This window comes from Cheilinus undulatus, linkage group 10 (genome assembly GCF_018320785.1).
Source record: "Cheilinus undulatus linkage group 10, ASM1832078v1, whole genome shotgun sequence".
NCBI lineage: Eukaryota > Metazoa > Chordata > Actinopteri > Labriformes > Labridae > Cheilinus > Cheilinus undulatus.
The window spans coordinates 3,138,451-3,163,238 of NC_054874.1; the positions used below are offsets into that span (position 1 = coordinate 3,138,451).

Sequence of the window (24,788 nt, forward strand, 5' to 3'; positions counted from 1 at the left end):
TGCTGTAAGCTTGGACATCGTGCTGTTTGTTGCACACTGTGCTGTGTTTCACACGGACAGCTATTTATGTGGCACAATGCACTTGTTTTTGCTGTTACTATTACATAAGATGCATGATGCGAGGCATGGAAATCACGAAGGCGGAGAAGATAATGTAGTGAAGTTTACTGGCACTCATCCTGCGTTTTTACGCGTCCACTGGTCGTGGCAGTTCTATGCCTGCACCGGTGAACCTACGCAGATCTCCGGTTTTACGCGCTGCCTTCATGACTCGCTGGAGTGAGACAGCGCTCAGTTTGTGTCTGCAGACATTCAGGAAGTTCTTAAACTTCTCTGATTAACCCAGCAGTTTGACAGAAAACCATCAGGAGTCACGATTAAAGTCCTGTTTTGGTGCTTTCCCTCTCTCTCTCTCTCTCTCTCTCTCTTCCATGTGTGCACGTTATACATTTAATCATAAATGATCTAAAATTCAACGCACTGACGTCTTGATTCCAGCATATTTTTCAAAACTTTTCAGCATCCCGAATGATTTGATAAGACTTATATTGATAATGAATTGACACCAATGAAATAGAAAGACACTATTGCCACAGACAGTGACTGAGACAGAGCCTAAGTAGGTCAAAGTTCATCATCATACAGTCAGGATTCAACAGGTCCCAGTCGCAGCTTTATCCCTTAAAATGTGTTCTCCATGTCTGTGGATGGTCCTAAAGGTCATATTTTCATGGTGGATGAACTCACAAACAAAAACGTGCAAAAATTAAAAGTGAACCCCCTTTAAAAAAAAAATCGTCCATATTCCTGTAATCTAAAGGTTCACAGTTCAGACATCATCAGACCGCTGTGTGAATGATAAAATGATTGTCCCTTCACTTTAATGACAAACTGGAAAATAAAACTAAACTACAACAGAAGAAATAAAGTGTTGGCACCAAAAATTTCCTGGGAGAGGATCCCCAAAACCCAAAATCTGGCATCTAATGTCATTATATATCTTCCTTGCCTTTCAACTTTAAGAAATGTAAATTGCTATCAGAACTTCACTGCACTTTCTAAAATATATTTTCTTTGGAGAACCTGTTAATATCAATTTTTAACATAGAAGTAGTTTATTTAAGGGACCTATCTTCTTTTCTCATTTCTCTAGAACTTCTTCTTTTGAAAAAGCAAAAGTGACTGATTAACAAAAGGAAATATTTCTTATTAGAGCACTCGATTAATCAACAGAAGAATCGATAGAGTACTCGATTACAAAATGAATCAGTTACTGCAGCCCTAATCTATATGTCAGCCCTGCGACTGACTGCCGATGAATCCAGGGTGTACCCCGCCTCTTCTTCTTCTTTTTGCCCAATGATAGCTGGGATAGGCTCTAGACCCCCTGCGACCCCCAACGGGATAAGCGGCATAGAAAATGGATGGATGGGATGAAGAAATCATATCGTATATTGCAGAGATAAAACTATCACAATGTCTGTTTTCCCAGCTCCACTATAGAAGTCTCTATAGTCATCATCAGTTTGTCCCATCTGGAGTCACGGTGACCGAAGCGGATTCCAGCTGCCAATGGGCGAGAAGTGGGTGCGCCCTGGACTGGTCGCCATCCAATCACAGAATTGGAATATAGAGATAAACAACCAGAAGTAGGTATGTTCACACCTATAAAGGAGCATCTCATTGGACTGTGGGAGGAAGCTGGAGAACCCAGAGAGAATCGATGCACAAAGAGAACAAGCTGAGATTCAAACCAGCAACCTTCCTGCTGTGAGGCAACATCCCTGACCACCGCTCCACAATGCAGCCTGCAGAGCCTGTGGCCCTGTGTAAATGTCACCCAGTGATTTAAAAAGCTGTTACCCCGACTACCATCTCTTTAGATTTATCAAAGACATGAAAAATTAAATATTTCAACATGATCTACTGCTGGAAATATGTTTGGACGGGCCTCAGAATGAGGAGGACGCCCTCTTAACTTTAACAAGATGTTCATTCTTGGCTGTGGAGCTGTGGACCGCTCCACAAGGGTTATGACTGGTGATACAAATGAATGTGAAACTTAATTATGGAATTTTACAGCACCCACAGCATTTGTGGCATCGTTTTATGACCGTTATAAACTACAGGCTCTACCAGAGGGGAGGAGGGAGGCAGCGGACCGCTGTGGTAACATGTTTACAGAGATAAATATCAAACAGACATTCACCATTCATCAGCAGATCACAGGAAGAGCTGAGACGGCTTCAGCGAGCCGCTGTTTTGTCTCTGTAGTACCCCTCTAGGACAATAACTGGAGACATGAAAAGACTCGTGGAGCTGATAGATCATATCTAGGCAGTGCTACAAGACCGGGTCTTCAAACATGATTAACCACTGCTGTACCACGGGAATATCTAGCTCTGTTACCTCTATGCAGCTCTGGGGGATTAAGTCCGTCCTGGGATCCACATTAATGAGACTGTATCCCTCAGACTGAGAACCCCACAGTGCTTCTGGAGAGGCGTCTCCTGAAGCTGCCATCTTGGTGGTTTCTTGGTTTTGCTTAATGAGGATCTGGTCAGGATGCTCAGACCTTCTAAAGCCCGTGTCAAAATGTTCCTCTGGGGAGGTTTCAGCAGCTTTCTGCCCACAGGAACAGTTCTAGGGTATCTCTCTGATAACCTCAGTCTGCTGTTTGCCTTCTGGCTGTATGTTTAAACCACAATCATCCTAAAGTTTGCCAGTAACAAGGGATGAAAGCAAAACAAAGTGCACAGAGGAAAGGCAATCATACAGAAGTCTATGATTTCTACGATCATCCCACAAGTCAATAAATCTCATCTGAACAGGCAACAACAAACAAACAAGTGCAGACGAACCTGATTAGAGAGGCTGACGGCTTCTATTTAGTGCAAGAGGACATAAATCAACACTGTGATGTTTCCTGTAAGCCAACAGTAATTTTCTTATCACAGACACATGGGTTGAAGAGTCAATTTTAATTCAGATCCCTTCGATTTGTCTTTCAAAAACTGCATCACAAATACTAACTGGAAATTTCAAAGCTAAAGGATCATGATGTTATACTCTGTTTGAGAAAGAACAAGCGATACCGTGTCTGAATGTCCTCTGTTTTGACGTTTAAAGTCTGTATATGAGGCTCACCTCCTCTTTAGACTAGTTGGTTAAATGAAATTTACATGAGCATTTAGCTGAATGGGGAAATAGATGCTCAGGAACATCCTTAGTTTCAGTCTGCTCGCTGCGTTATTAAGGAAAATTCGGAGAATATTGATAGTTTAGAAAAAGGTTGTTCCGATTCCGATACCGGATTGGAAATACTTCCGATAGAGTTTAAAATGCAGGTATTAGTATCGGCGAGTACACGAGTTTTAGCACCGATCTGATACCGTTTGGTTTAGCTTTATATTTTGCTTCGTTAAGCCGTGCTAAATGTCAGTGCTATAAACCAGGATGAGCTACCGTTTTAAAGCAGAGAAGAAGAACCAAAGGAGTCACTGCAGCAGCGAGGAATGGAGGCTGTGTGACAGTTTTTCTCTGAATGTGATCGTTAAAATGCCTTCCAGACCGGCGCCGTCGAACGCGGCAGGAAGTGACACGGTTTATCAAAAGTTTAATAACTTTTAACCATAAATCTTTGCCTCTTACTTGTTTTTGCTCTTAAAGCTAGCTGTTGTTCTTTCCCATTGGTGCTAGTAATGCCTTTAAATCTCTTACAGCAGCATTTCCAGTGAGTCTGGATCTCGTGTGACTTTTGGGGACTTTGATGATTAAATCCACACCAGTAAGCCTGATATTGAACATCTTTATATCCATTCAAACAAATGACGTTCAGTTATTGCTGCCAGCTCAAACACTACCAGCCATATTGTTTACACTTTATGAGGGTCCATCAGCCAAATTTAATTGCAATAGCCTAGCAATAGTAATTGCATAGCCTGACAATAATGCAGCACTGGATTTAGAAGTAGAATATTCACTTTAACTAATGACCTTGGTAACCTTGCAAAGCAGATGGATACGCCCATTTCCTTCTTTCTCACTGGCGAATCCATCTTGCAAAGCTCCCGTCTGAACCGTTTGGGCCCGGTTAGAAAGTGACAGGACCAATCAGCGATGAAGGGCGGGACTTTCAGGTGCGGCAGAGTTGTGACGTAAGCAAGCAGCAACAAGAGGCCGGTGCAATACGGCGGAATTGATTAGCATGGATGCTGCTAAAGCGCCAGTTTTATCAGAACTTGACGACATTTCCTCGTTAAAAGAGGAACAAAGAACAGCAGTGAGTTGTTTTCTTTACAAAAACGACAAAAGTCGTGGACTGACATGTCTACAGTCGCCATGGTTCGCAATATTTCTCGGTAGCTGCGCACACGCACCTCGGTCACGGCTAAGTCACGTGTTTATTTCCTCTAAATTGGTCCGTAAAGATGTGACAGAACGTTCCAATTACACCTTGAGTTTTTTCAAATCCTCTGCCCTTTCCCAAACGCTTAGTATTGAAGGTTTTCCAGATGAATGTGTGAAACAAATCCATCTGGCGTGTCAGGTTATGACCTTTGTGGTGAGCATCCCAAACGGGGTTGAATCGTACTTCGAGACACACAAACTCTCTCCTTTTTTATGACATAATAAATATGATACCCTTCAGTGTGCCAGAAACAAAACATTGTAATCACATTTTTATGTGTTCTTTGACAGATGATGTGTTTACAAAGCAGGATTTTAAAGCTGTATCTTATCAGTGTCATTATCCATGAATAAAAGAAAAACAGTAATGATGATGTCTGACAGTGAGGACGATTGATAAATCCTGGCTGAGAGCATTCATGTGTGTTTAAGGACTTGTCATAACTGGACAGACCATCTAATATCTGTGACCACCACAGTGATGACAGCCTGGTTGAAGAAACAAGCCCTTCCCTCACTGATTATCTGGTCTTATGGGAAGATTAGAGCAGAGAAACCCAGCCAGCAGCCTGACTTCACTGAGCAGGCCTCCTGTGTTTAATTACCAAAACGGGACAAATGAAGCCTCACAGATTGTGTGAAAGGAAAGCTCCGGAGGCTACGATCTGGCTGTGTCCTCTCTGGTCTCTCCTCATGCCATCCATCAGTCATCACAGCAAGCTGGGATAACTCCTAATAATGTGGTCAATGCAATGAGAGCTAAACAGGAAAGAACTGCAGCATGCACTACCTCCTAGAACAGTTAATCAAATACCTGCAGACCAGGAGGTGCTGCTAAGCCCAGAAAATGCTCTGGGGCTCCTGGTTTGCCTCTTGGAGGTGTTGAGCTGAGCTACGCTGAGCCTCAGTGGTCACCCCTGGAGTCTGGACCAATTTTCTCTCAGCACAGCTTCGGTCCAGAGACCACACTAACAAGCTAAAGTTCAGGCCTGAAAAATGCCGGTTGTTGGTGATGCCATCGCCTCAGACACAATAATTAATCCTCACATTGATCTATCTCCCTGTTGGTACATAAAGCATGACTGAGAACCTGCCGGATGTTTCAGCTCTGGGAAGAGGAAGACAGGAAGACGATTTTCCTCCCACCCAGCCTCAAAACTCACACACAGTTTATCATCGACCTCCCTGTGATTCAGGGGAAATTTTATTGGTCCACAGGAGAGAAAAAAGGGCAGGCAAAGAATAAATGGTGCGCAGGCCCACTCTCCACATAAAGCAGTGTAATAGAACGAGATATGCTGAAAGGAAGTGTTTATAAGATGGCAAGGTCACGAAACTGAAGGAGACAATTTCACTGAAAGAAAAGAGAAAACGATGCTCGTGTTTCAGCCCATTTCACCCTGGAGCTATAATATTTGATAAGACCTTGTTTGGGAAATGCAGGTTACAGGATAATGTCTTTTTTTCTCTTGTTGTGTTTCTCTGAGGCCAAAGCAGAGCTCAGAATCTCCTCTGACTCTCCCTCCTGCACCAGTTTCACGTTACAACCAAGCCCCACTCTGACAACGTGCCCACCGATCTCTGAAATATTACCCATAAAGCCCGGTGCCACTCGACTCCCCGAGCCACGGCTGATTTGTGAATCCAATAACCTCCCTGTCTGTAATGGCTGTGTTCAGTGCCATGGTGTTAAGTCAGCTGTTGTCAGTATTCCCCCTTTAGGCCACAGCCTCCACAAGGAACAGCATTCAGCATCTATGACACATCATCTCTATAACCCGGCTGATGGACTGCAGAGCAGGACGATGAATGAGCTGCGGGAGGATGAAGAAAAAAGTTTAGTTTGCTGGCGCTAACGCAGAGGTAGCCTACAGGTCAGAGAGCGTTAAAACTAGAAGATGTACGGCTGTGCTCTGATTGAGAACACTCACTGGCAGAAAGTGCAGAAAATATTGAAGGACAAGGAGGAGAGAGAACGTGGGCACATTTACACTGCTCAGTTATTTCTGAGATGCTGTAACACAACCCCACTGACAGACCAAAGATCTGAACCAGCGTTACTCAACCAAAGAGCCAAACTGTTGAACAATGCCATTGTAAGAGCTACAATGTAAGTGGTGAAAAGTGGAAAAAACTGATTAAAGTGGCAATAAAAATAAGTTAAATATGGCAAATAATGGTCTAGCTGCAGCAAAAAAATGGCAAAAAAGGGGCAAAGTAGGCATAAAATGGCAAAAAGTGGAAAAACAGGGAGAAAAAGTGGCAAAATAGGGCAGAAAGTGGCAAAAATGGGTGGGAAGAAACCAAAAAATGAGGCAAAAAAGGCCAAAAAACAGCAAAATCATGGCAAAAAATGAGTGTAAAAGTGACTAAAATGGGCAAGAATGTGGGAAAAATGGTCAAAAAGCAGTAGTGGCAAGAATGCTGAAAACAGTGGCAAAACATGGCTTAAATGAGCGAAAAGTTGCAGAAAAGGGAAAAAGTTGCAAATACCAAAAAGCAGGATGTAATAGGCAAAAAACTGGTGGCAAAAATGGGATAGAAATAGTAAAAATGGGCAAAAGTGGCAAAAAGAAATGACAAAAGAGGGCTTAAAGCAGTAAAAATGGATTCAAAGTTGTAAAAAAATGAAAAAAATGGCCAAAACTTTCAAAAAAGGTCAATGGAAATACACTGACAAAAAAAAAGTTTTAAAATTAAAGCCAACTGTATTAATGTGGGGATTCAATCTGACTAATGAGACTTGTAATGGATAATTTCTGAGGTCATAGTTTCCCTTTATTTAAGGCTTTCTGGGGGAATATTTCAAACTAAGACATAAAAGAGTCACAAATCATCACAAAAGAGCCACATGTGGCTCCAGAGCCATGTTTCAAGTATCACTGATCTAAACAGTGAAACTTTCAGGCTTAAAGGTGAAGTCTAATGATTTCATCTCTAGACTTCACTAAACAAGATCAATATATCCGCAGGATTTAGCTCATTCCACTCATATGTTTATCTGTGTGAAGAAATTAAAGACATGACGGCACAAAAGCGACCGATGTGATCCAAATCAGTCTGTTTGAAACTGAACTTTGGTAACAGGATAGCTGCTCCAACTAACTCAGAGAAGAACTCAGCCGCCTCTCCACTCTTTCTGACCTTGGTGTGTCAGGATCTGCCTCCAGTGGATCACATCCTACCTCACAGGGAGAGCTTTAGGGTATCATGGAGGAGAGGGCTTATTAAAGGGGGGGGCTCAAGGGTCAGTCCTTGCCCCCCTCCTTTTCTTGAAAAACACCATTTTACTTGCTGCAACTATCCAGAGAGGATAGCGCTGATACCCAGCTCTTTCTGTCATAACGAGATGACAAAACTGACCCAGATCTCATCCTGCCTCACTAATATTTCTAAACAGATGATGGAACGCCCTCTACAGCTATCCAGGACTGAGCTTATTATCATCCCAGTCAGTCCCTCCGTTTAAAAATGGATCAATATCCAGGTTGGATGAAACAGATTCACATCCACTAAATCAGCCCAGAAACTGAGTGTCATGATCAATGACCAGTTAATCTTTAAGATTCATGTGGCCTTGATTGCACTGTCATGCCAATTTGCTCTGTACAACATCAAGAGGATCAGACCCTACATGGCAGCACACGCAACATGGCTCCAGCTGCAGTTCTTTAATGGCAGACCTCCCAGAACACACATTTAAACCCCCCTGCAGATGATCAAGGATGCAGCAGTTAGTCTGGTCTTCAACCAACCCAAGACAGCGTGCAACTCTGCTGTTCATCTCTCCACATTGGCCTCCAGTTACAGCAAGCATTAAATGCAAAACCCTTCTAAATGTATGCAGACCAGTAGGCCGTAAATCTATATCATGGTATTATCTGGCACCATTAAAAGAGATAACGCATTCAAGTGCAGAGTCAGGTGTTACAGCTCTCCTTTCCCTAAAACAAGCTTCTCTGAGTTCACTCCTCTGTAAATGCTCCTCTAGTTTGGAGTTTCATTTCTCTCTTGCTGATTTGAGCCGAGCTGCAACCGAAGCCACATTTCCTGATGTGGGCTTTCACAATAAAAGCACTGAACTACAGGCCTTTATTGTGAAGAACTGTATCAATAGCTATGTTTCCATGCACCACTTGTAATCAGAAAGCCTGATCTGAATTAAAGTGCTTCATATAAACACGTCTTTAGGAATAAAATACTCTGATCTGGTTCATTTGGGAAGAAATTTCAGTCTGATCCAGAGGAGTGGTCTATGCTGAGAGACAGACAACCAGGCATGCTCACACTCACACTTACGGCCAATTTGGAGTCACTAATTAACCTAAAGAGCCAGAGATTAGTGATGGGAGGAAACTGGAGTCCCTAGAGAGAACCCACGCATGCACGGGGAGAACATGCAAACTCCACAGAGAAAGGCCCTGACCAGGAAGCGAACCAGGAACACTCTTACGGTGAGGCAACAGCGCTAACCCCTGCACCACCGTGTAGCCCGAGCTCAGATGTCAATCAGATAATATAAGGTACAGACAAGACAATGTTTCTGCACAGGGAGGTTTAAAAACTGAGTGATCTGACATTATATTGTGATGGTGGTAGAAATATATTTTTTGGGGTGCGCCGGTAGTCGAACAAATCTTTATAGAAAAACATTTTTTGGAGATTTGACTGTGCATACTGTACATGTTGGAGCAGTTTGATTCTGATCAAATGTAGATGCACGAGAATGAACCTCTGAATCAGATCACATCTTTCAGCATGCATGTGAACTGAGAAGTTCAAATCTCAGATCAGAATAAATTTAATTGGATTGTGAAATGAATGCTCATGTAACCAAAGCTAATGATTAAACTTAAACTTAGCTGAGGTGCTGATGATTATCAGCCTGGCTTATCATTGATGCTGATATTTGCCTATTTCCTGTTTGTGCATTTTATTTTACCAATACTCAGCCAAAATCATTGAATCCAAAGGTGTGCTACTGTGGCTCCACTGCAAGGTGTGTCTACCCCCATCTGTGTGTTTTCACTCTCTACAGTCTGACCAAATGTCCCACCAACAACACCATCTGGACTGGCAGGATGCCACACAATACCAGCCAATCATCACTGAGGCTGAGTGTAACTGACACACGGCATCACTTACTGTTTCCTGCTGCTAGTGTTTCTCTGTGCTGTTTCTCAGGCTGACAGTCGGTGCCAAATTGTTTCTTTTTCTTCAATTTTTTTAACCTCCAGTTTTACTTTTGCCACATTAAGTACTGTTATCGGATATCGGTCATATGCACTAATAATAATGGCTAACGATATCCACAAAAAATAAAAAATTAAAATAAAAAAAAATCAGTTGACCCTTACTTTTGAGTGTAAGAAATGACTGTGTTTACAGCTGATTCTTTGAGCTCGATTTACCACACAGCCTCCTTTGAATCATGATGGGCTTAAAAAAATCAATGCAGCGAGCAGCTTGTGGTAGAGTCCCATAGAGGCCAACAGAGATGCTCTGCACTGAGCACACTTGTTATGTCGTATTTACAGACAATAAACTTGGAGCAGAAAGAACAGCTTTATCTGTTTACTGTGGTGCACGTTACAACGGCACTAAGGGGCGATGCTTGGGTTGTTGCTGTTGTCTGTCACACATTACTCTGCTACACTAACAATGGTATCAGTCATGCCTAGTGTGTGTGTTACAACTCAGCAGATGCACTTAAAAATGTGACGACAATGCTGCAGAATTGATTCCAGGATTTTACCGGTGACGATATTGATAATGGTTTTCTGACCACCACTAGTTCAGCTGAAGTCAAAAAGAGTTCAGAGTTTGTAACAATGACAACAACTGCCACCTTTCAATATTAATCTGTTTTAAAAACTGTCAAATGTCATTACAAACGTGTTTTTCACCCCCCACAGGCTGTTCACACAAACTGGACCAGAATCTGGGACAGCAGCAGCCATAGAGAGTTGGACCCGGTGTTGCAGCCAAAACATTCAAGAGAGCTTTAAAAAGGCACGCTGCTGAGAGAGCTGAGAAAAGTTCAGTTTGAGGCTAATATCATCCAACCAAGCACAAGGCTATTTATTACTCCCACCTCGATGGCCAAAGTCAGCCTGGGCTGCGATGGTTTTTGGTGCTTTCTCACAGTTTTCCAGTAACATCCACACAGATGTAGAGAAAGTTCTCTTTGCTTCACAGTTTCCTCTGAGCACCTGTTTGACATTATCCTCCCAAAGTTCAACAAGACCTGCCTGAGGGCTGAGAGAGTAATCCGAGTCCAAACCACATACTAATGATGTTTTCCTTATCCAAGGTTAATGAATACCAAGAATCCTGCCGTGCTTGTAAAAGAAAACAAGATTAACGGTGGACCGAATGATCAGATTCAGGTCTGAGGAGAGCTGCTCACATTAAAAAGAGAGTTTTCCTCCTGAATAACCATCTGAAGGAGTCATGGTTGGCTGGCTTCTGAAACCTGACTGTGAATGTTAGATGCTTTAGTCTGCAGCTGCCATCTGTGTTCAAGTATTTTGTAGACTAATGGGACAAAATCAGAGCAGGAAATGAGACAGTGTTTGATTTAAGCAGCAAACTACCTTAAAGAATTAGCTAACAGGCAAACCTCTCAGACCAAAGCTGTCTGCCAGACAACGAGGGGAGAAGTCCTGCCGGTAGAGAGTGGAGAGGTGTGGGAAGAGTCTGGCATGGCACACAAGGAGACTGTGGTGACTGTAGACCAGTGGTTCTCAAATAGTGCTGCAAGACACACTAGTGTGCCTTAAGGCAAGTCTGTGGGAATCTGTACCATACGTTATTACTACAACTTAATAGCAAGTACTGTAACCAGGCCGGCCCACAGACCAGGCTGGACCCCTGAAAAACACCACAGAATGGGACCGCCCCAGTTGGGATTTATTAATGATATCAGTGCATGTGTGTTGGATCAGTAGCATTGGTGCTAGCATCCTGGCTAACAGAATTTTTGCTACCTTTTTGCCACTTTTTGCCCAATTTTGCTATGTTTGGCCATTTTTTGCCATTTTCTCCACCACTTTTAACCCCAAATTACCACCTCTAACCCTTTTTTTGCTACTTTCCTGCCACTTGTGATCTATTTTGCCACCTTTTTTACCAATTTTTGCCCAATTTTGCCTCTGTTTGACCACTTTTTTTGCTCAATTTTCACCTTTTTACAACATTTAACCCAATAAGACCACTTGTAACTCATTTCTGCCACTATTTTGACCTTTCCAACAAGTTTTTTGCCCATTTCAACCCATTGTTTGGCCACTTTTAACCAATTTTTGCCCATTTCTGACTCATTTTGCCACTTTTTGCCCAATTTTGCTATGCTTTTTCATCACTTATAACCCATTTTTGCCACTTCTTTTGACAACTTGAACAATTTTGCTGCTTTTTTTTCCAGCATTTTTGCCACTTTTTATTACTTCTTTTGACCGATTTTTGCCACTTTTTTGGAACATTTCAACCCATTGTTTGGCCACTTTTAACCAATTTTTGCCCATTTCTGACTCATTTTGCCACTTTTCGCCCAATTTTGCCATTGTTTGGCCATTTTTTGCCAATTTTTGGCCACTTTTGCCTGTTTGACCCCTTTTTTTGCTCAGTTTTGGCCTTTTTAAATCACCTTTAACCCGTTCTTACCAACTTTTTACAACAATTAACCCATTAAGGCCACTTGTAACCCATTTCTGCCACAATTTTGACTCTTTCAAAAAGTTTTTTTTTTTCCAATTTCAACCCACTGTTTGGACACTTTTAACCAATTTTTGCCATGCTTTTTCATCATTTTTAACCCATATTTGCCACTTTTTGCCCACTTTTGCCATCTCCATGATCCGCCAGTTGGCTGGGTCACAGAAAGCTCTCCCCTTTATCCCCCCTTATTGGCCACCTTGACTGCAACATTATTTACAAAGACTGTTTTGTATCGATTTAAATATGGTGTGCCTTGAGATTTTGGCTTAACCTTAGGTGTGCCTTGGGTGAAAAAAGTTTGAAAACCACTGCTGTAGACAATGCAACATGGAAGTTCCTGCAAGGAAGCTGGAAATCCTCAAACTTGAAGGCTTTGTCCCTCCTCCAAACAAAGTCTACAGCACTGCAGCAGAGACCAGGCAGGCAGCAAAACTCAGAGCAGTCTCTGTGTGGATGAAGAGACCTACGATGGCCAAGACAGTGCTGAAAGAGAAGCAGCTGGATGTGAACAAGCTGGACTTCTTCCTCCTGATGGTTGAGAGATTTCTTGATTGGTATCAGGCCCTCCATGCTGCAGGATCCACGGCTCAGAAATCCCATGGAATAGCTGGATAGGATCACATAAGAGGACTCCATCAAATATACATATTCTTCTCTTAGTTAAATGATATGTGAAAGGTGTTTCTGTTGCATCAGCTGTGTTTCCTGAAGGCCAGAAATGTTTGATTCAGTCCGTGGTCAGGCGTCTTCCTTCTTCTTCTTCTTTCTTCTGTCTTTCTGAGAAATAATAGAAAAGAATTGATCGAGGTATTGATACTGAGTGCTTGAATCGTTAAGAAGTCTCAATAAAAGAATCAAGATCAATAGAAATCAATGATCTCCAGCCCTAGTGCAGAAAAAGGCTTGCATTTAAGCAGCAGTGGGGGTCTGACTTACATACAAGTACAGGGCTTCCTTTGAGTTCAGACATTGAACCTCTAAGAGCCGTCCCTCTGACGTCTGAGATCGGCTTTTTCTGCTGTGGTCTGAAGGGATCTGCACACTGAGAATCAGCCCAAACTAAATTCACCTCAAAAATATGTTTAGTTGACCCAATCTCTGCCAGTTGTCTATAATTTCAGCATGAACCAGACTATGAACTTATTAGTCTTACAGACATGTTCTACCCACTAAGCCATGACAGCACTTTCTCTCACTTTCACTTTGAGCCAAAAAGCCCCCATAAGACAGAGCATGCAGAGCACCTCTACAGCTCCATTAATAATGCATTCATAGGTACAATCTCTCCATCCACTCTGATACCAGTTTGTTTTCATGCTTCTTCTACCCCCCCTGAAGCTTTTCCTTCTTCCTAAAGTAAGAGCCACATAAATCTTGGCTCTCAGTCTCTATTACAGTGGAGCGATGGCTGCCTTCCAGACAGGCAATCTCTGTGGACGCCCCGTTCTCTGGTCAAACCCACTGAACCATGGTCTCAGCTTTCTCCATTTTCTCTACGGGGAAATGTTCAACATATCAATGTTTGGGAGAACAGATTTCAACACAGATGCCAGACTCCTGCTCACTCGTTTATCCATAGGACAGCAGCAGAGGTGGAATAAATGTCCTGAAGTTTCCTGCTATAAATTCAGGTTCCTCACAAATACATCCACTGTAAATGTAACAGCCGATTCTTATGATATTAAAACAAGAAAATCCATCCACAATGCAGCTCCTGAATCAAAGTTAGATTCAGTGGCTCCATTTATCATCCAGTGCTACAGCAGAAAATTTATTGTAATACAGCAGCAGCAGCAGCAGTGGACACAGGTAACTCCAGAGACGTGCAGCAGTAGTGTCCTACAGCCCACTGGTGATCCATCACGCTGCCCGCTCTGATACTTCTTGCTGCTTCTCTTGGCGTGAGTAGAAGAAACTCTGGTCCATTCTTTCTCCACAGAGCAGAGCAGCTACAAAGATGCTATGAATGTCGAGCAGACGAGCAGATCCAGCTCTGCGTATGTGTGCACACTAAAGTGACAGCTGTGGTGTCCCTCATTACTAAAACACAAACATCAGCACAAGTCCAGCAGGGAGGCCAGGATGTTGCTCTTTAATGTTTCAGTGGTAAAGGTCTGACAGTCTGTCAGTCTGCCTGTCCAGGCTGATGGTACGACAATGTAAGGACTGACAGTCACACAGATTCTACTGTTGGAGATCTGGAAGAGGCTGAACACTTCCTCAAGTGTTGATGCTCCACACTTGTAATGTTCTACATCTCTGGTCAAAAAAGCTGCAGATGCATAAGAAAGCCTGAAGAGAAACAGGAAGTTGATTTAGTAACTAGACAGGATTAGTTTGGCGTTCTATCCAGCATCAAGAATTTACATGAAAGGAAACACCTTCAACAGATTCAAGAGTAATTTCAGCATTGTGAACCTGAGATCGTCTGCTTTACCAACTAGCTGAAACTGAACTGAAGAAAACTTAAACTCCATTCTATAATCAATAATTTGCATTTAGCATTTAAAGGGTTAAAATCCTGAAAATGATTCAATAATCAATTGTTTTGATTGGAACTGAAGTTGATGAAAAGATTTGACCAAAAAAAGCAGAAAAAAATATTAATGTATGCTATTTTATTTGCCGTTTTTGGAAGTGGACGTTTTTGTCTTTTGTGACTAGAGAGGGTTGTAAATTTTAAATCGGATTCTACACAAAAACTAATATTGCATCAAAGTCATAATTTTGGCTAATCACTGACATGTCCAAGCTGAATTTAGAAATAATTCTTTTACTTTTTATCATAAAAAACAACACTGACTTGAAGTAATCACACTGGCATTTAAAGGGTTAAAATCCTCAAAGTGATTGAATGTTTGGTAGTTTTGAGCACAGCTGAAGTTTTTTAAGGGATTTATGCAAAAAAAGCAGAAAAAAAGTTCAATCTGTCAAGTTTTTATAGCAGTTTATTGGAAGTGGACATTTTTGTCCTTAACTCATGGAGTGCCATAGACGCATATACGTCAAAGTGTTTTTTATGGCAGCTGGCACAAGGGGGCGCTCTCACACTCCTTGTGAGTAATTTTGGGGCTTCTGGGATACGTAGTCACTGAGATCAGAGCACGCCAGGATGGAGGTAATCTAAGCTAAAAGTCCTAAAATATTCAGTATCGGCACAAAATGCCCCCCAAAAAACTGAGGGAGTCAAGTGGCCAGTTTCGCCAGCGGACGCCGGAAGAAACTTTAAACTTTAGCGTGACAAATCGGTCACTCACTGAAACCAACAGCAACTCCAGGGATCAGCACTTTCATTCAGCCGGCCAAGAGGCTAAAGAATGCCGCCAGGTCTCCCCCGTGTGTCGGAGAGAAAAGGCATCCACTGGCCAGCTGGATGCATACAGAGACGACACTTCAGAGACGGACTTTTCCGACCCAGACTCTCAGGAATGGCTGCTGAGTGAGTGGAGCCGATCTTGTTCAACGTCCCGATGGAGGTAAGTTAACGTTAGAAACCCACTGATTATTCAGCCAAATTTATGGAATGAAACCATCACTCATGCTACTGTGATTTCAGAAGCAGACATGAGAGAAGATCAAGCCCCATGCAGCTCTACAACACCGTCTGCTGGCAGAAAAAGAGGTAAGAACAAAAAAATTATATATTATACATTATATATAATTTATGTAACATATCATATATTATATTACTTCTATAATTAACAGGCAGTGCCAGGGGACACGCAAGCAGGACAGGACGTGGGCGTATCGGGGGTCCCGTCCAGTTGTATTGTGCTGTATTTTGTATTAATTTTATTTATTTTACAATAAAATAACATTTGTAATATTTTCAGATGTCTTTTATGTCATTGAAGGCAAAATTATAACATTCAAATCACTGTTTTGCTTGACAGACTCTCTTTCACAAAAATGCATTTTTCTCAGCTTTCTAGAAGAAAAATGGTCTTTTTGGTGAAACTAGCCTCAATTCAACTTCAGATAAATCAAGAACAGAACAAGGTGCAAAGGTTTTTTCCATGATGAAATAGAGAGTTTCTTCTTTCATTTTAGCTATTTGGTGTTTTCAGGGTCATAGTACAAAATATTCTATGGGTCTTGCAAGGTGGCCAAAAAAGGCTGGCACAAGCCACTTTCCATTTTATAAAAGGGTTGGCACTCAATGAGTTCATGGCTTTAAAGGGTAGTAAATTTGTTTCACAGTGTTACTCTGACCTATTAGAGCCATTGAAAATTGAATTCCAAAATTTGCCAAGAAAGAAACTTTGTTGCAAAAAATTAGACCATAAGCACTAACAGAGCCAAAATGGTGAGCAGAGAAAGAGGAAGAAATTTCCCACATGGACAAAAATGTCCCTAGTGAGGGTAACCCTGAGGGTTAATGCCCCGCCCTTTCCTTGTGGAGGTTTACAGATGTGTTTTAACGATGACATAGCTACAGACGTCAAAAGTCTTTTCAGTGAACTTGATGATTTGAAAAAAAACAAGAAACAAGCTGTGCTGGCACGCTGTCACTCTGACAGAATAGACGACAACAAAGAACTCCCAGAGGCCGTCTAAATAAAGCCCGCGCTTTTAGTACTGATGGCCCTGAGTTCATGAAGAGATGGGAGCAGATCCTCTCTGGACTCAGAGGTATGCTCACTGAAAAGTCAAAGGCTGAGAGCTTCAGGAAAATGATTTGCAAAAATCAGAGGAAGTCACTGAAATGGAAGAGAAAATGACAAAGTCATCAGCGTATAACTCAAACAATACAAGATGAGAAAATACCAACATGGTGTGAATGATGACACAGAGAGGGCAAAGGCCAACAGAGAATGTGCTTCTTTAGCTTTTACTAATCAGGATTAATAATGCCAAGGACAGTAGTCAGACACCTGGGCACCTGATGAAAAGTTAAGATACAAAGACACTGGAGTTTCATGTTTTTCTTAGTTTTGTTGAAGCAAAACGTTATTTTGAATCCATGATCAGTTTGTACCGGGTCAAATCAAACCAAATCATCCTGTATTTTAAAAAGTTGTTAGTGAATCATATTGGAGAATGTGAATTGAGATTTTAATCAAATCATCTTGAGAAAAAGAGAATCACACCCCTACTTTAAATAAAAGAAACACATTTCAGACTGAATGCTGCTGTTCTTATTCAGAAGCTGAACAATCAGACCAAGTCTAATAGAGTTCCTGCGGGGCATGAAGAACTTAACTAAGCATTAAACACAGAAATAAACAATCACAACCCTACATTAGGCTGTCACACAGACTCAGAACGAGTGCTGAGGCACTGAAACCATCACATTATTGCACCAACAGTCTTCAGCACCAGTCTGACAGATGGTGAGACAGAGCGAGCGCCACATGAAGAGAATAAGTCGACAAAAGCAGCCAAGCGTCTTGTGAAGGAGGCATCTCCACTCTGCTCTCACACCAGTCAGGTGTTTCTTTATGATGGCTGCTACAGCACCAAGACAGACAGTAGAATATCCGTTTCTTTCAAAATACAACACAATGCACGGACTCCCGATCATAAATCATCACTTTAGCAACATTACGTCTCATTCTGCAGCGAGAGCAAAGGGTCACAGAGAGGTCAGAGGGTCACAGAGCTACAACGGCGCCATTGAAGAGGAAAAGTTAACTACTGAGGATATTTAGATTCAGATTAGATTAAGAAACCACAGATCCTTTATGCAAACATTAACCCTTTAACTTCCTAATGTACTCACCCAAAGGCAGAAGCAATAATATCATGGACTTATACCGAAACAGATGATAAATTAACCCTAAAAGGTAAAATAGTCCGCTGTTGACATGTTATTCCTGCATGAATTCACAGTTCTTGTGGGATGTCTGCCTGCTGATCAGGGCTCTAGACATGCCCCCAGTGAGCAAGATCGCTCGCCTTCAGTCCAAGCAAACCTGCGGCGCTTCAGTGCGCGGCGCAGTCATCCTATGTGGAAATTACAGGTAAAGAAGCATAGTGGCAGTGAAGATCAAAATGCATAGAAAGCCATCACTTTCCAGATATAACCAACTACATGTGGACAAGGCCTAAACACTAAAAATACATGTAAACACAACTTATCTAGTTTGCCATTTTAACAGTGCTAGTAACGTCACAAATAGTCTCTTATTACCTAAAAAGCAACAACCAACACTTGTTGGTCATAAATGTGGAATTCACGTCTGAATTTCGACGCTAAACGTGTCTCGTCAGTGAGCTACAGAGCCTCAGGTGGCAGCAGCAGAGCAGGACAGTAAAAGAGAGTCGGAGTCATTGAAAGGCAGTGAGAGTTTGTCCCAAACATGGATGAGACAGACACCAGCTACTCCTTCTCTTCAGATAAAACCACAGAGCTCGTTGCACATTCTAGTGATGATGGATTTTCAGTGAGCATGGTAACTGGTTTCACAGAGTGTGCCAGTGACTCAGACTTGAACTGCTTTTTCCTTTTGTCTTTGCCACCATTTTTAGTGACAGCTGCTAGAAACCCTCTTAGACACACGGTGCCATGCACTAAGCAATCAAGCTCTAGTTTTAAAGCTGTCAGATACTGTCTGCTCTGGATTCTGAATTCACTTGTTCTTCAGCGCTCCTAAAGCTGAAATACTGACGCTCCTCCTCCAACATGGATGCACTACCTTTAAACCTTTCCTCTCTAACAGATCTGAGCAAAGAGCCTCCTCCCTCGCACCATTAAAGCCAATCTGAGCATGCTCTGCAGATTGATCAGAGAGCAGTGTGGAGCTAAATGGCTGTCTCAAGGCTTGAGGGAGTGTTTTATCTCTCCCAGTGGTCATGGGGAGGCTCTTGACCCCACAGTTACTCATTCTGATTCAAAGCATGTTTGTGTCTCTGGAGGAGACTGAATCAGGAGAGGAGGGGAAGCTGTAAGATAAAACAATGGCAGAAAGGACATTAAAATTACCCAGCAATAAGAGAAGACATGAAGCACATCGTCATGCATCACCAGTTTGTCTCTGAAGAGTCAGAGAAGCTTTTCCATCCTTAGCTGCATGTTTGTTAGTCTAAATGAAGTATTTTTGAATGCTGGATGACCAGTTATGCTCTTATCTTTGTCTCGTTAGTGTCTGTGTAGGTTCTCATTCAGCCTGGTCATGGTCCAAAAGGGGGCAACTGGACTGGACTAGGGCTGAACGATTTGCAAAAATAATCTAATTGCAATTTTTTCCTGCAATATTGCGATTTGAAATGCAATGATTTAGGTTCCTCAGTTTTTCTGTTGTTTAACAAACATAAGCAAGAAATCATTCTCTATTATAACACGTACATTATCAGATGAGTTTAAACTAGGGCTAAATTTAGAAAAAAACATCTTTCTGTGATTTTGGCTACTAAAGCAAATTTGATATCAATCGCTTTATTGAAGGGGATGATCATTTCTCATATTCTTCTCATTTTGATGAAGAAAAATAAATGCATGAGCAAGAAAAGTAAGATTTTTGTATAAAATAAAATAAAATAAAAAAGATACTTGAAGGTTTTAATAATGTATAAAGCAGTGAGACTCAACGTGTGGCTCTTTTATATCTTAATTTTAAATATTATTCCCCCTGAAAACCTTAAAGAAGGGAAACTTTTTGCACTTTTTCACCCATTTCTTCACTTTTCACCCATTTAAGCTACCTTTTGCCTTTGAAAACCATTTTTCCTACTTTTTTGCCCGTTTTTGCCACTTTTTGGCCACTTGTATCCCATTTTTTCCTGTCAGGACTATTTTTTGCCATTTTATACCACTTTTTTCCTACTTTTTTGCCCATTTTGACAGTTTTTTGCAACTTTTAACCCATTTTTTTGCCATTTTTCTCCCATTTTGCCCCTTTTTTCTCTGCATTTTCACCCATTTAAGCTACTTACTGTCATTAAGTACCACTTTTTTTCCTGAGTTTTTGCCCATTTTAGCCAATCTTGACTGCTTTAGTCACTTTTCACTAAATTTTTTCACAGTTTTGCCACTTTTGTACCATTTTATGCCAACTGTAACTCACTTTTTGTCACTTCTCACCCATTTTTGCTACTTTCTGACCTTTTTTCCCACTTTTACTCCACATTTTCCCCCTTTTCACCCATTTTTGTTGCTTTTTGACCATTTTTGCCAACTCTAACTTATTATTATTGCTACTTTAAGCTGTTTTTGCCACTTTTCACCTCTAGATTGTGGCTCTTGTAAAGGCAGGCTATTTTCAACAAATTGGCTCTTTGGTTGAGCAGGGTTGAGTAGCACTGGCATAAAGCATAAAAAAAGAAAAAAAGATTGTATCAAACTGTTTTTTGACACGTTCAAGGTTAAAGAAATAGTTCACTGTCTGTGATTTGAATATTGCAGCATGCCATATTGCGATTTAATCTAATTTGCGATGAATTGCCCAGCCCTAGACTGGACTTGGTTGAGGATCTTGGAGATGCCTCCAAAAGGCAAAGCATCCTCAAGAGCCTGAGTTAAGTCTTGTTGCCCCCCTTTGGACTGAGCTTGGACAGCTGTGATAACTGCATTCTACCAATGAAGAGGCTGCTTTTTCAACCTCTCACATAAGAAACAGGGGATAAAAAACCATCTTTAAAGTCAGTAAAGCCATGGCAATGACAAAGACCCGAGACTAAAATAAGTCAGTGCTTTAATAAAGCAAAGTAAGCAGGTTAATGCAGGAGTTCAGACACCATCTCAGCTTAATTACATCCTGTATGCCCAGAGACCATGTCCTACTTAAAATCCTGCTGCTTCTGCATTTTGGAAACCTGGGTATAAATGACACAGAAATATAAAAGCTGCAGCAAAGACAATCTATAGCTCTATCTAAATAAGACAGGCGCACCTGCAGGGTAGGCTCTAATCACTGCCTGAATGTAGCAACCAATGAATGAGAGGAACTTCATCCAGAGACAGGCAGGTTAGAGGGGCAGTCAGCGTTAGAGCAGCCGTAGATAAACTGATCCACTGTCTTCATTAGAACAACTGTATCAGCACAATGACCACCAAACACAGAGGACAAGAGTCCAAACGTCCCTCACACAGAGCAGAGATCTTCATATGCGGTCTAAACAGCTGGAATACGCCCCACAGCTGGAAACTAAAGACGGCAGAACATCCCTACTGCTGTAGAAGTCATCCTGGACAAGAAGGAGCACAGAGGTGGAAAAACGGCCTGAAAAACTCCATTAAAGTCCAGAGATACCCCGCAGCCTGCGGCAACACACACCATCACACAGTCGGAGTGTGTGTGGATACACACACTTCATTTCTGCTTAAAAAGACAACAAGAAACAGCGCGAGAGGTGAAACTTGCTTCCGTACCTGTGTACTGCAGGAGAAACATTGTCCAGGGAAGGAGAGCTGCGGTTCCTGGAGGGTCCACCACCGCAGGACGGAGAGGAGAGGTAAATCCCAGACAGGAGCACCGGCGCCGTCCTCCCGGTCCGTCTGCTCCGCTCAGCAGACTGGACTGCAATGAGAGCAGCCGGGAGAAACGGGACCCCGCTTCAGCAGGAGAGCCCGCCCTCGCCGCGCCGTGCACGCGCTTCACGTCAGAAGCGGGGCGTGCACGCTGCGCGCGGAGGAGCTGCGCTGTTTTCTAGGACTGTTCACCAGCGGAAACAAGCCTCCTGGTTGTTTCAGTGAGAGGGGAGGTGGACTCAGGCACAGGTGAGCTGTCAGAGGATGTGGAAGCTCTGCTGCTGCGTCGTTAGCTCACTGTCAGACCCATCAGAACCGGCTGGACCCTGCAGACCCAGAGAGCTGCCCCCCCCCCCAGCTGTGATTTAAAGACAGTATGGGTGTGTGTGTGTGTGTGTGTGTGCGTGTGATCAGTAGCATTAGGGCCACTTTTAACCCATGTTAGCCACGCTTTTCCCAGTGTTGGCACTTATTTTTCCACTTGTCAGTGTTCAGTTTCAGAACTTTCCGCCACTTTTTGTCCATTTTACACTTCTTTTGACCGTTTTATGCCCATTTCTTGTCTCTCTTCACAATAATTTCATCATTTTAGTTTGCTCTATTTAAATGTCTGCAATCCTGAATTTAAACACATCATTGCTTCGCTATGAAGTCTGAAAATTCAAATTTTTTTGGAACTGAAATTTTTATTTTACTTTCCACTGAAATCCAAAAAAATCAAAATTTCCATAAAATTTAACATTTATATTTTTTGTATCTCTTTTTAATCATTAGGTGTTTTTGGTAACTGATAATCCACCTAAGGGCATTTTTATCATTTATCAGATTTTATTCAGTAGTTTTTTAGTAATTTATGATCATATTGATGAGATAGAGGTATCATAAAAGTATGTATCACATATGATACAACAGGCTTTAAGGGGTGAAAATGAACCATGACTTTGCTGACCTCCATGAGCCCCAGAAAGCCCCCCCCCCCCCCACCCTCGAATCCCAAAGGTCAAATAAACAAATCAACACCTTTGACGACAGACTTTTCTTCAGGGCGCTCTCTTTTCTCCCTGCTAGCTGTAAAATAAAAATGCATAAATAACTTCAACATAACCATAATTCGACTGTTGGTCTCCTACATAGGGACAAAAACAGTTGGACATTAAATCAGCAGCTCTTCTTAGATCTGTGGAAAGAGGAGATGGATGCTCAGTCCTCCATCATTAATGACTACACAGACAGGCCTGTGCCGTTATCTTCATTAATATTAAATCTGAGTTCTCTGATTATTAATCATGTATTAAAATGTTTTCTGTAAGTAGTCTGCTGTAATATTTATATCACAGTTGCATTAGTAAGTGCATAGCATGCAGCTGAGAGCACCATGATTGCACCACTGTTAGACCACTGTCTAAAGGTCCGATTCACAAAACACCAGGAGTGGAGACAAAAGTATCAAATATCCAGAGTTTAGCCCAAACCTACAAGGTCATTTTTGTCTCTGTTTGGCTCTTCTATGTGCTCTTTTACAGCCTGAATTCAAAACACCAAAAATAAATCTTGGAGGAAAATAATAGTTCTACTTAAAAACATAATCCCTCAAAAACAACAGATATGATGATTCTTAAACCATCCTCATGTTGAGGATGAATAATTTTCACTCTTGGCTCCCCAGTAAAAGCTTTTTACCTTTTTCTGATTTGGTCTGGAGTGGTAAAATAAATCAAACATGATCAAATGTTTTTCAGGATGTCCTTCCAGTGGGCAGCTCAACTCAAAGTGTCCTAACAGGGAGCTCTAGCAGTGAGGGATACTGAGCCCTCAGGATGCCTCTCCAGTGGAACAATGGGGTAAAGTGCACCCAAGGGCAGGGGTTCTCAACATTGGGGTTGGGACCCCATTGGGGGTCGCGAGACACCGAGATGGAGTCTCCAGATGCCTTAAAAAAACTGTTTTTTAAATTACACTGTTGCCACTTTACACCAATTTTATCAAATTTTAACCCTTTTTCATCACTTTTAACACCAATTTTAAAACTTTTTTGCCACTTAAAATCAATTTTTGTCAATTTTATACCATTTCCACCACTTTTTCTGCCTGTTTTTCACTTCTAAACCAATTCATGCCACTTTTTCCTGTTTTTGCCTCATAATTGCCACATTTTAACCACAGTTACCCCCTTTATGCCAGTTTATATTAATTTTCCTTCAAGCCCACTTCATTTCTCTCAATTTTTTGCACTTAATAGCCAAACAGCCACTTTGTAACCCACTTTTACCCCTTTTTGTGCTCGTTCTTGCCAATTTATTCCATTTTTGATTTTTTTTGGCCACTTTTATCAAATTTTTGCCACTTTTAACCCATTTATGCTCTTTAAAAATCCAATTTCAACATCTTTTCCACTATTTCTTGCCATTATTAACTAATTTAAGCAATTTTTAACCCATTTCAATGTGTATTTAACAAAAATTATTTTCATTAAAAGACGGCTATTTACAACATAAATAATAAAAGAGAGATTTTTTTTTCTTCGATAAGAGTGGTTATTATTCAGGTCAAATATAAAATATGGTTTTCACAGCTTAACTTTACAATGGACTGTGGTTCTGCTGACCTCCATGGGCCCCCAGTTTGGCTGGGTCCTAGAAACCTCCCCATTTTATTCCTCCGTATGGACCGCCTTGTCTCCACATGACTTATTGAATGTGCATGTCTGTGTTCAGGCACCTCCAGGTACAGTGGGGGTCCCCAGTCTCTGGCACCTTTATTTTGGGGGTCACAGGCTGAAAAGGTTGAGAACTCCTGCCCTAGGGTGCCCTGCAAGTGTGCAGTAAGTTATAAAGAGCCTTGTTTTGTGCCCTGCAATAAACAGAATATGATAATGTGCCATTCAGGATGCCTTACCAGCGGATAAAACATGACAAAGTGTCCTCCAGAGTGCCTTCTGGTGGACAAATTGTGATATAGTGCCGTCTAGGACGTCCTTTCAGAGGACAAAAGCTTTAAAGTTTTTTTTTGCATGCACTTCCAGTGGAAAAAGCATTAAGAAGAGCTTTAAGTGTGCCCTGTCAATGCAAATGAGTCACATAATAGTGCCCTTTAGGGCGCTTTCCAGCAGATAAAATATGACCGGAACCAGAGAACAGAGATGCTGTTTTCTTTGCAGTGCATCTAAAAAAGCACTTTTACATTTGCATGTGTTTTCATGAGTGTCTTTTTTGCACAAACCTGCAAGGCTCATCTTAAGCAAGAGAGCACT

General features: G+C 41.7%; 1 protein-coding gene across 4 annotated transcripts in view; it reads right to left on the reverse strand.

Annotated features, from left to right (window-relative positions):
- The window catches only part of LOC121515928 (ecto-NOX disulfide-thiol exchanger 2-like), a 149,948-nt gene extending 128,380 nt beyond the window's left edge, over positions 1-21,568 (reverse strand). For all 4 annotated transcript variants that reach the window (XM_041796882.1, XM_041796880.1, XM_041796881.1 and 1 more), the window contains exon 1: positions 21,440-21,568. In XM_041796882.1, coding sequence (XP_041652816.1) covers positions 21,440-21,461 — 22 coding nt within the window. In that variant the 5' untranslated portion in view covers positions 21,462-21,568. The remainder of the gene's footprint in view (positions 1-21,439) is intronic.
- Between the last annotated feature and the right edge of the window lie 3,220 nt (positions 21,569-24,788).